Here is a 12,504-nt window from a genome sequence, read left to right as displayed (position 1 = left end):
GGGAATATATGGAATAGGAATTCCCATTAAAATGAGGCAGTGCTGGAACTGCAGCAAATCCTCCTTTTCCAGGGATAAGTTGGAGAAGAAGGAGACTGGAGAGGAGGGAGAGAGTTGGGAACATCCCTTCAGGAATGCTGGGAATATTTGGAATAGGAAATCCCACTAAACTGAGCAAGTGTCAGAACCCCAGCCCGTTTTCCTTATTTGGGAATAAGTTGGATGAGGTCATGATATTTTTGGGAACATCCCTCCAGGAATGCAAGGAATAAATGGGAAAAGAAATTCCATTAAAACAGGGCAGTGCTGGAGCTCCGGCCTGTCCTCTGAATCAGCTGAAGGAGGGGAGGGAGAATTTTGGGAACATCCCTCCGGGAATGCCAGTAACAATGAGGGAAAAGAATTCCCGTGGTCTGTAATTCCAGCCCATCCTCCTTGTGCAGAAATGAGTTGGAAGAGGGAGGAGGGAAAGGATCTGGGACATCCCTCCAGGAAGGCAGGGAATGTCAGGAAAGGGAATTCCCATAAAACCGAGGCAGAGCTGGAGCTCCAGCCCATGCTCCAAATCCCCTGGAGGAGGAGGAGGAGGAGAGGAGGGAGAAGCTTGGGAAAGCTGATCCGGGCGCTCCGTGAATAATTCATGAGCAGCTGATGAATGCCATTGATCAAAGGCCTGGAAAAAGGCGGGATACCTGATCCAGGACCTGATCCAGACCCTCCGGAATGACCAGGGAGTCACATCCCGGCTGCTCCCTTTGTTCCCTTGTCCCTGTGGCTGTCACCAGCAGCCAGTTCCTGGGAATATGATCCCTGTTTGGCCTCATCCAGGTGCCTCTGGATCCTGGTGGGTTCATCCCAGCTACGGAGGCTCCCCGGGAGCGTTCCCAGGGTGTTGAGTATCCAAGTTAAAGGGATGAGGGAGAAGCCTCCTAACCCCCGCAGACAGGCCATGGCATCCCAAAAATCCAGTCCCCAGCTCCTGGATTGGGAATTTCCGGTCTGGGAATCTCTCCAGGACATATCCAAAGCATCCAGGAGCCACATCCTGCCCTTGGGTCATTCCCAGGTGGAAATTCCTACTGGAAAAGCTCCACAAGAGGGAAGGATCAAAAGCTGTGGGGTCTCCACGTCTTGAATAAAACTCCCATGGAACGGAATAATCCATCCAATCCCATCCTGGAATATCCTGGTGTGAAGAGGGATGACCTGGGTGGGAATACCGGGATCCTGCTGGAATTCAGGTGTTTTCCGTGGTGTCCTGGTCCCCTGGGAGACCTTCAGAGCCCCTTCAAAATCCCTGGGATGTTCTCCCACGGTTCCGTGCCCTGGAAGAGGTTGGATGGAGGAAATTCGAGATCCCAAATTTTTTGGGGATTTGAGCAGGAAAAGCCACCACGGGACACTCCTGAGGGATGTGGGAATGGGAATCACACCCAGGAGAGGGGAAGATCCAGGGGAAAAAAAGCAGAGGCACACCCAGGGATGAATCCAAGAGGCAGCCATGATCCAGCGGCTATGGAGCATCATCCCTGTCGTCCCATTCCCAAACTTTTGGGACAGCCCAGCCCAGCCTTTCCAAGCAGGTTTTCCTTGGGCAGAAAACAGGGATAACACTGGGCAGAGATCCCAATCCTTAAGGAATGTGCACAAAACCCAACAGCTTTTGCTCCAGGGGGTTCTGCCTCCTCCTTGTCCCGGTTTTCCTCCGGAACTGGCCAAAGGCCTAGAGCCACATTCCAAACCCGGAGCAGAGATAATTTTCCTATGGAAAAATGATCCCACGGAGAAGAGGCGGGAGCTGCTCTGTTACCTGACAGGGACACAAAGATCTGGATTTCAAAGGGTTAAATCCTTCCCTGGAGTCTCCGGGATGGAAACGGAGCTTGGTCTCGGTCTTTGTTCTTCTCCGGCCATGGAGATCCTGGCATGGCTCCAGTCCTTTGTGTCTCCAGAGGAATCCTTGTTTCATCCGTGGAAAATTATCCGCGAAAAATTATCTGGAAAAATAATCCACATAAAATTATCCAGAAAATAATCCATGGAAAATTATCTGGAAAAATAATCCACATGAAATTATCTGGAAAATCGTCTGCAGAAAATGATCCGGAAAATTCATCTGCAGAAAATTATCTGGAAAAACCATCTGTGGAAAATTTTCTGGAAAAAATAATCCATGGAAAATTATCCAGGAAAATAATCTGCAGAAAATTTTCTGGAAAGTCATCTGCAGAAAATTATTTGGAAAATCATCCATGGGAAATTATCTGCAAAATCATCTGTGGAAAATTACCTTCTGCTGGAGCAGGACAAGGAAAAAAATTAACTCTGGATCTGGAGGGTTCCTTGTTGTCCGACTGCCCTCCCCACATGGAGCAGTTACGTGGGATTTTTGGGATGGAATTCCTGGCTGTGATGGAATTCCCAGGGAAGCTGCGGCTGCCCCATTCCTGGAAGTGCCCAAAAAATAATGTTGGATGGGGCTTGGAGCAATGCGGGATTGTAGAAGGTCAGGGTTGGAGTGGGATCAGCTTTCAGGTCCTTCCCACCCAAACCATTCCAGGATTCCGTGCTGGAATTCTCCGTGCCCAATCCCTGCCTGCAGCCCCTCGGGTGTGATCCTTTCAGCTCCGGCCATGTTAGATTTTGTGGAATTTTTAATTTCCGGATCCAAACACGGAGTGCAAGCCTCAGCACACCCAAACTGCCACTCCAGAAATCTCATCCCGAATTAAATTCCCTGTCAGGATGTTTCCAAACCCAGGGCTGACTTCACTCATTATCCACTCACCTTCCAAAGAAAAAATAATTTCTATTTATTGGGAATTTTTGCAAAAGTTTCCTGAAGAAAAAGGGGGAAGAAACTTGACTGGAGCAACTTTTAGTACCTGGAAGCTGCTGAGCTGGAGTGTCCCACATTTCTCCAGGTATTCCTGGGGAAAACGAACCCGGAGTAATTACGGGATCCTGCAAATGGTGGGAAGGGGATAATTAGGAGGGAAGTGATTTTGGAAGCTCTAATTCCACAGCAAGAGAATTCCAGATGAAACTGCAATTTGGCTGGAGAAGGAAAAAAGGCTCCAGAGAAAGCTCCAGGCAGGAGTTGCAAGAGGAAGGAGCTGGAATTAATCAGGATTGCCCAAGAAGGGATTTGGAAATCCGTGGAAAAAGCTGCAGGTTCCAAATTGGAATGGGCAACTTCCACTGTCCCAGGGTGCTCCAAGTCCCATCCAACCTGGGCTTGGGCAATTCCATGAGGGCTCAGCAGGATAATTCCCTAGAAAAGGGGCCAAAAGTTGTGCAATCCCTCTGCTTCCCTTATCCCACCTTTCCAGGGGTTTCTGGAAGTGGGGAGGAAACTGGGATGGAGGTCCCAGGATTTGGCTGTTGTCAGTTCCAGGGGATGGATGGATGGATTAATGGATAGATCCATGGATCCATGGATGGATAGATGGATCCATAGATGGATGGATGGATGGATCCATGGATGGATAGATGGATCCATGAATGGATGGATCCATGAATGGATGGATGGATTCATGGATCCATGGATCCATGGATGGATATGCCATTCCCAAAAAAGAGCCTCTCCCTGGCTTCAGGAGCAGAACTTGCCCATGGATCAAACGGTATCCAAAAGCTGAGGGAGCAGAGGAGGGAAAATGGGATTTCCTGGGCTGGAGGATGCTCCTGGCAGAGACACCTGGAATTCTGGCCCTTGGAAAACTTCAGTGCTGGCAAAGCCTGACCAGATTCATAGGATCCACTATCCCCCCCCGTGTCCCTGGAATCACCTCAGGGACACAGGAGGCATCCCTGGAAGTTGGGATGCACCACGAGGGCAAAGCCTGGCGGGTCCCGGGGTTTGGGGCATCCCAAACTCTCTGATCCCGGGATTTGAGCAAGCTCCAGGTAGAGAACCGACCTGGGTGGGGTTGGAAACCAGAGCTGCTCCTCAGGGCTGATAAAATTACAGATGACCCAGAAAATTTCCCTTTTTTCCATCAGCAGAAACGGCGGGGAAGGGAGGGAGCAGGGCCCTGATGAATTATGGATCACTCGGAATTGAACGGTGGCACAGACGAGTCCTGAATTTTTAATTCCGTCTTGCTCGGATCCTGCCGGGGGAAGTGGCCTGGGAAGGATCCGAGGAAGGACAGGAGCTTCTCTGGGGAACCTGTGCCAGGGCTTGCCACCTCCACAGCCAGGAATTCCTTCCCGAGATCCCATCTGTCCCTGCCCTCTGCTGCAGGGCTTGGAATGGCTCTGGTTTTGTCATGGATTCATGGAATGCTTTGGGAGGGAAGGGACCTTAAGGATCATCCCATTCCAACCTTGACACCTTCCATCCAGCCTGGCCTTGGACACTGACAAGGATCCAGGGATTCTCTGGGAATTCTAGCCCAGCCAGGAATTCCTTCCCAAGATCCCACCATCCCAAGCTCCCCTTTCCCACTGGAAGCCATTCCCTGTGTCCTGTCCCTCCAGGCCTTGTCCCCAGCCCCTCTCCAGCTCTCCTGGAGCCCCTTGAGGCCCTGGAAGGGGCTCTGAGCTCTCCCTGGATCCCTCCCTTCTCCAGCTGGACATTCCCACCTCTCCCAGTCCCTGGAGCAGCTCCAGGGCCTCCTCTGGGCTCATTCCAGAGCTCCAGACCCCAGTGCTGGATCCTGGAGCTGGCACAGCTCTGCAGGGGGGATATTCCAGGAGGAATTTCCTGTTCCTTCCTCAGCCCTCTCCAGGCATTGAGCACCTGGGAGCCAAAAGCCCCTGGATCCCCCTGGATCCCAGAGGAGCAGGGAAGCCACCACCATGCCTGGGAATGCTCTGGATTCCAAACAGGCTAAAAAACAGGGAGAGCCGCAGGAATCCAGAGCCCTGCAGGCTTCACCCCTGAGGAAAAGCTGGAATTGGCCTGGATGATCCTTGAGGGACCGTTCCAACTCAGGATATTCCATGGAATAAACCCAAGGAATGCTTTCCAAAGCTGCTCTGGCAGATAGGGAATAAAGTTGTTTTCCAAACCCGATATTTCATGGAATAAACCCAAGGAATGCTTTCCAAAGCAAAAGTGCTGCTGCTCTGACAGACAGGGAATAATGTTTTTTTTCCAAACCATGAAATCCAGGTGGATACAGTTTTTCCTCATTTTGGAGAAGAAGAAGGACGTTTCCATGTGACGCATTATTTCTTCTGGGTCAGGAATTATGGAGCAAACCAAGGAAAGGTTTTCCCCTTCCATGTCCTGCAGGGCACCTTGGAGACAGAGCTCTGCCGGGATTGATCCGTGCTTGGAATGTGGAAAATGATGGATGGAGGTGGAAATCCTGCAGGGACCTGGAGGGGCTGGGGCATTTCCAGGGCAGGGAACGGAGCTGGGAAGGGAATGGAGCCCCAGGAGAGGCTGAGGGAGCTGGGAAGGGAATGGAGCCCCAGGAGAGGCTGAGGGAGCTGGGAAGGGGCTCAGCCTGGAGAAAAGGAGGCTCAGGGGGGACCTTTTCCCTCTCCACAACTCCCTGGAAGGAACCAGAACAGATTGGGATCTGCTCCCAGGGAACAGGGACAGGATGAGAGGGAATGGCCACGGGGAGGTTCAGGTTGGAGTTTAGGAACAATTCCTTCACATCATTGGAGCTTGGAGCCGACTGGGATGGTGGAAAGAATCAGGATGAGCTCCAAGGTGCATTCCCACCCAAAGCATTCCGTGACTCCATGACGTGGTGCAGCTGGATGAGGAGAAATCCCTGCTCCTTTTTTGAGTCACCAGCATGGAATATTAAGGATATAACAAAGTTAAAGGTGTCCATTCCGTATGGAAGAGGCCACTTTGAGATCTCTCGGTGGCATTCCAGGAATTCGAGAGTGATGGTTCCCAAATCTCCTTCTTTCCTTATCCCAAACAGCATTCCCTTGGAACGGCTCCTCTCCCGGCTTCTCCTTTTTCCATCACCTCTGCTGAGCCTCGATCTGGGATCTCACCTCTCCCTCCTCTAAAGAAAATGGGAAACAAATCCCTTTTCCCATGAAAACCCAGTGCTGGTGGGTGAGAACTCCCGGGATTTCCTGTCCTTTGCTCCGCAGGCTCATCGGGACATTCCGAATGGTCCTGCAGAAGGTGGTGGCGGAAGGGCAGCTGGAGGTGACGGACACGCTCATCGACGACAACAATTCTGCCATCCAGGTGGGTCACCGAGGCCAACATTCCCATCATTCCTGGATCCCTGTGTCCATGTCTCCGCTGTGGGAACAGGGATGTCGGTGTTCCTTGCCTTGATCCCGTTATTCCTGCTCTGAAGGGATGAGGCAGCCGGGAATGTCCGGAGGGTGCACAGGGAAAGCCGGATTTGGAAAAGGAAGTTTGGGATTGGGAAAAAGCAGGGATGGACCCGGTTTGATCTGAGCACGGAGAGGGAGAAGCAGAGCCCAGGATGGAATCACTGAATTCCAGGCTGGTTTGGGTTTGGGGAAGGACCTTAAATCCCATCCCATTCCAACCCTGACCTCCCACCATCCCAGGGTGATCCAGCCTTTCCTTGGACACTGCCAGGGATCCAGGCATTCTCTGGGAATTCCAGCCCAGCCGGGAATTCCTTCCCAAGATCCCACCATCCCAAGCTCCCCTTTCCCACTGGAAGCCATTCCCTGGCTCCTGGCCCTCCAGCCCTTTCCCAAATTCCAGCTCTCCTGGAGCCTCTGGAAAAGGCTCCAAGGATTCCCTGGATCCTTCCCTGATCCAACTGCACATTCCCAGCTCCTCCAGCCTGGCATTGGATCCATCGCCATCCCAACTCCCCTCTGGGAAGGAATTTCAGGAACAATGGGGTTCACTGGGAATCTCTGGACTCCTGGAAAGGTCTCCCTTCCTCCTTCCTCCCTTTTACATCCCCAAACTTCCACAAAAATCCCTCTGAATGGATTCCGAGTGTCGTGTATCATGGAATCATGGAATGGTTGGGGTTGAAAGGGACCTTAAAGCTCATCCAGTTCCATCCCTTTCCAGGGGGCAGGGACAGGTGGGATATTAGGAAGGAATTCCTGGCTGGTTTGGGTGGGAAGGAGCTGGGCTGGAATTCCCAGAGGAGCTGTGGCCACCCCTGGATCCCTGGGAATGTCCAAGGCCATGGATGGGGCTTGGAGTAGCCTGGGACAGTGGGAAGTGTCAGCGCTGGAATGAGATGGGATTTAAGGTCCCTTCCCACCCAAACCAGCCTGGAATTCCAGGATTCCATCCCAAGCCCTGGCCAGGCTAGGAGGCCAACAGGAATTCCTTTGCCACCAGGAATTTGGGAGGATTCAACTTCCATCCACTGATTTCCCTCTCTGCCCTTTGTGACACCGAATGATCCTAAAAAATGCAGGATTTTCCTCCCTTGGAGGGCGATTTTCATCAGGAAAATTCCCAACAAACCAGCGAGCAGCTGGAATTATTTTTCCCAAGCACATCTACACTCCTTGCGTTTCCCCTCCCTCCTCAGGACTGCATTCCTGGTTTTTATTTGTTCCACTCCCTCTATCCCCCCCAGGAACAGCCACTTAATGAATTCCTGCTCTCCTCCCTGCGAATTCCAAGAATTCCCGCCCCTGTCCTTGGTGCTGGATGAGGCAGCGGCTTCCCGGGAAAAAGGCGGGGGGCGGGCGGCTGATTTTTAATGGAGCCCCCGGGGTTGGATATCAGGATCAGAAATAGCTGCGTTTCCCAGCCACTTCCAAAACTCCGTTTCCATGGGAAACGGCTCCAGGGAGATGGGAGCGCAGCGAGGGAAGCGGCGGATGCTCCGAACAGGGGGAGATTTTCCCTCGGGATGGGGAATCGGGATCAGGGGTGCGCTCCCGGACTGGGGGGGATCTCATCCTTCTTTTCCCAGAGGGGGGTGGGAATGATGGGATTCCCGGTGAGGAGCTGCCTCGGGGATTTTCCGTGTGATCCAAGGGGTTGGGAAAACAGTCAGAAGCCAGATAGAGCACGGAGCTGTTCCAGGGCTGGGAGAGGTGGGAATGTGAAGCTGGAAAAGAGGAAGATCCAGGGAATCCTTGGAGCTGCTTCCCGATCCCAAAGGGAGAGCTGGAATTTGGGAAAGGGCTGGACGGCCAGGAGCCAGGGAATGGCTTCCAGTGGGAAAGGGGAGCTTGGGATGGTGGGATCTTGGGAAGGAATTCCCGGCTGGGCTGGAATTCCTAGAGAATCCCTGGATCCCTGGCAGTGCCCAAGGAAACGTTGGACGGGGCTTGGATCACCCTGGGATCATGGGAAGTGTCTCCAGGAAGGGATTGAAGGTTCATGGATCCCATCCCAAACCATTCCAGGATTCTGGGATCAAGGGCACTCAGGATCCTCCCGAGGGATTTTGATGGAATTTGGGGGATGGAAAAGGGAAGGGAGACCCTTCCTGGAGTCCCCAATTTCCAGGGAAGCCCCTGGATCCCAAAATTCCTTCTTACTGGGGTTGGGAAAACAGTCAGAAGCCAGAGGAGAGCACAGAGCTGCTCCAGGGCTGGGAGAGCTGGGAATGTGAAGCTGGAAAAGAGGAAGATCCAGGGAATCCTTGGAGCTGCTTCCCGATCCCAAAGGGAGAGCTGGGATTTGGGGAAGGGCTGGAGGGCCAGGAGCCAGGGAATGGCTTCCAGTGGGAAAGGGGAGCTTGGGATGGTGGGATCTTGGGAAGGAATTCCCGGCTGGGTTGGAATTCCCAGAGAATGCCCGGGTCCCTGGCAGTGTCCAAGGCCAGGCTGGACACATCCCACCTTGGGATGGTGGGAGGCATCGGGGTTGGAATGGGGTGGGGTTTAAGGTCCTTTCCCACCCCTCCCGAGGCAGTTTCTGGGAGCAGCCTCATTTTCCGTAATGGAACCCAAAGGAAAGGTTGGAAATCCTTTTCCTTTTTTTCTGGGCTGGCTGAGAACCTTCCCTGGCAGCTCCCGTTCTCCCTCCTGACTTTATTGGCTTGGCCAGGAGATTAAAAACTCTGGGAATGCCAGGAGCAAAATTCCAGCTGTGTCCATTCTACAACAGCAAAGCCAGGATGGCTCTAAATTAATTTTTTTCTCAAGCAGCAGGGGGGAAAAAAAATCCAGAAAGAATCAATTTAAAATCCCCAGGGAAAGATCAACCTCTCCCAGCTTAGCAGGGAATTTTCTCCTTCTTCATTTTCTTTCCCATTCTGTTGTTTCCAACAGGAATTTCTCCTAATTCCAACCCACACCTGCTAATTGCCCTTCCAAGGCATGATCCCACTCATCCCACAAATCTTTCACTTTGTTATATCCTTAATTTTTCCTGCCTTGAAAGGATTTTTAACTGCTAAATCCAGCTGGAAAAGGAGATTTTGAACCCCCAAATGTCTGAAAATGTGAAAAAACCAGAATATTCCAACTGTGATCCCTGTTTTTCCTCCTCATTTCCTGGTTTTTGTTTTTTTTTTTTTTTTTCTTACATTCTCCAATAGCTTTGGGGAGGGGGGAAATTAGGTGTGATTGACTCAAATTTGGATTTTGCCAAAAAAAAAAGAAGATAAATCAATCAGAACCTTCCCCCAGAGCTCCATTCCCAGCTGGGACTGAGTCACTCTTTGGCTGTCACGTGCGGGATGCACAGAATCCCTCTGGAATTGTTGCTCTCTTCCCAAATCTTGGATTTTCCAGCCTTCCAGCATCCCCCTTGTTTGGAGCGGGTGGGGAGGCTGCACCTCTTTTTAAGATAAACATGGAAAAAAGAGGATTTCTGTAAGAAATTTCCCCACTCCCCACTTTTTAACCTTTTTTTTTCTTTTTTTTTCCTTTTTTTGTTTTTTTTTTTTTTCTTACATTCTCCAATAGCTTTGGGGAGGGGGGAAATTAGGTGTGATTGACTCAAATTTGGATTTTGCCAAAAAAAAAGAAGATAAATCAATCAGAACCTTCCCCCAGAGCTCCATTCCCAGCTGGGACTGAGTCACTCTTTGGCTGTCACGTGCGGGATGCACAGAATCCCTCTGGAATTGTTGCTCTCTTCCCAAATCTTGGATTTTCCAGCCTTCCAGCATCCCCCTTGTTTGGGGCGGGTGGGGAGGCTGCACCTCTTTTTAAGATAAACATGGAAAAAAGAGGATTTCTGTAAGAAATTTCCCTACTCCCCATTTTTAACCTTTTTTTTTTTTTTTTTTTTTTTTTGGTTTTTATCTAAAATCCGTTGGTTCTGAACCCGAAATAACAGATAATTTCTCCATGGAAGCAGAGTGGAGGTGGAAAAGTGCTTTTTCCTTGTACTTTAATCTTGTCAGCAGCTGATGGCTTTTCAAAAGAATCATTTTATAGGAGAAGGAATTGGGAATTGCTTTTTTTTTTCCCCCCCCAATCTACTTTGTCCAAACCTGAGCTTTTAGAAGGATTTTGGCCACAGGAGTGAAGGCAGTGGGATGAAATCCCATGGATTTGATTCCATTTGGAATGCAGGGAATGATTTTAGGGAGAAAAAAATTGAAAGATTTTAGGGAGAAAAAAAAGAAATATTTTAGGGAGAGAAAAAAGGAAATATTTTAGGGAGTAAAAAAGAAAGGTTTTAGGGGGAAAAAAGGGAAATATTTCAGAGAGAAAAAAGGAAAGATTTTAGGGAGAAAAAAGGAAGTATTTTAGGGAGAAAAAAAGAGGAAAGATTTTAGGGAGAAAAAAAGGAAAGATTCCATGGAAGCAGAGTGGAGGTGGAAAAGTGCTTTTTCCTTGTACTTTAATCTTGTCAGCAGCTGATGGCTTTTCAAAAGAATCATTTTATAGGAGAAGGAATTGGGAATTGCTTTTTTTTTCCCCCCCCAATCTACTTTGTCCAAAGCTGAGCTTTTAGAAGGATTTTGGCCACAGGAGTGAAGGCAGTGGGATGAAATCCCATGGATTTGATTCCATTTGGAATGCAGGGAAAGATTTTAGGGAGAAAAAAATGAAAGATTTTAGAGAGAAAAAGGGAAAGATTTTAGGGAGAAAAAAGGAAATATTTTTGGGAGTAGCAGAGTGGAGGTGGAAAAGTGCTTTTTCCTTGTACTTTAATCTTGTCAGCAGCTGATGGCTTTTCAAAAGAATCATTTTATAGGAGAAGGAATTGGGAATTGCTTTTTTTTTTCCCCCCCCAATCTACTTTGTCCAAACCTGAGCTTTTAGAAGGATTTTGGCCACAGGAGGGAAGGCAGTGGGATGAAATCCCATGGATTTGATTCCATTTGGAATGCAGGGAATGATTTTAGGGAGAAAAAAATTGAAAGATTTTAGGGAGAAAAAAAAGAAATATTTTAGGGAGAGAAAAAAGGAAATATTTTAGGGAGTAAAAAAGAAAGGTTTTAGGGGGAAAAAAGGGAAATATTTCAGAGAGAAAAAAGGAAAGATTTTAGGGAGAAAAAAGGAAGTATTTTAGGGAGAAAAAAAGAGGAAAGATTTTAGGGAGAAAAAAAGGAAAGATTTTAGGGAGAGAAAAAGGAAAGATTTTAGGGAGGGAAAAAAAGGAAAGATTTTAAGGAGAAAAAAAGGAAAATATTTTAGGGAGAAAAAAGGAAATATTTTTGGGAGTAAAAAGGGAAAGATTTCAGGGAGAAAAAAGGAAAGATTTTAAGGGAAATATTTTAGGGAGAAAAAAAGGAAATATTTTAGGGAGAGAAAAAGGAAAGATTTTAGGGAGAAAAAAAGGAAATATTTTAGGGAGAGAAAAAAGGAAATATTTTAGGGAGTAAAAAAGAAAGGTTTTAGGGGGAAAAAAGGGAAAGATTTCAGGGAGAAAAAAAGGAAAGACTTTAGGGAGAAAAAAAGGAAAGATTTTAGGGAGAAAAAGGAAATATTTTAGGGAGAAAAATACTTGAAAGCTCCAAACTTGAATTTGCTGCAACCTGGAGCAAGTTGGGAATGGTCACGGGGAAAAGGGAGAGGAACTTACTTGGAGCTGGTTCATCCAGGGAGGTTTAGATCGGAGATTGGATGTGGGATTTTGGGAAGGAATTCCTGGCTGGCCTGGAATTCCCAGAGCAGCTGTGTCCAAGGAAAGGTTGGACATTGGGGTGGGAGCACCCTGGAAGGTGAAATGGGGTGGGTTGTAAGTCCCTTTCCCACCCAAACCATTCCAGGATTCTGTGATCCCTGAGAAGCTTGGGATGAGGTTTGGACACGGCCAGTGCCAGGTCCCTTCATGTCCCCAAGCCCCACCTGGGCTGTCATGGACACTGTGGGGGATCCAAACCAGAACCGATCCAAGGCTCCCCAGGGATGGCCATTCCTAAAAAACACCCTGCCCAGCCTGGAGACAGGAGCAGGCTGGAATAGTGCATCACAATCCATGGATTATCAGTATCCCAGGGTAAAATTCCCAATAAAGTGGTGGATCAGAGAACACAGCTCCACCAGGAACTGGCTCCATCTGCTCCTGGTGCCTCCAGCTGCTCCCCAGGGATGCCCATTCCTAAAAAACCCTGCCCAGCCTGGAGACAGGAGCAGGCTGGAATAGTGCACCACAACCCATGGATTATCAGTATCCCAGGGTAAAATTCCCAACAAAGTGGTGGA

The 12,504-nt window shown here is 49.2% G+C and overlaps 1 protein-coding gene across 1 annotated transcript in view; it reads left to right on the top strand.

Annotated features, from left to right (window-relative positions):
* The window catches only part of OTOF (otoferlin), a 116,535-nt gene that overhangs the window by 12,709 nt on the left and 91,322 nt on the right, over nt 1-12,504 (top strand). Inside the window, exon 4 of the mRNA XM_041405191.1 lies at nt 6,076-6,175. Within this exon, the coding sequence (XP_041261125.1) occupies nt 6,076-6,175 (100 nt within the window). The remainder of the gene's footprint in view (nt 1-6,075; nt 6,176-12,504) is intronic.

The sequence above is a fragment of the Onychostruthus taczanowskii genome, unplaced genomic scaffold (assembly GCF_017590055.1).
Source record: "Onychostruthus taczanowskii isolate IOZ18803 unplaced genomic scaffold, ASM1759005v1 scaffold225, whole genome shotgun sequence".
In the NCBI taxonomy this organism is placed as follows: Eukaryota; Metazoa; Chordata; class Aves; order Passeriformes; family Passeridae; genus Onychostruthus; species Onychostruthus taczanowskii.
This window is presented reverse-complemented; position numbering and strand designations above follow the sequence as displayed.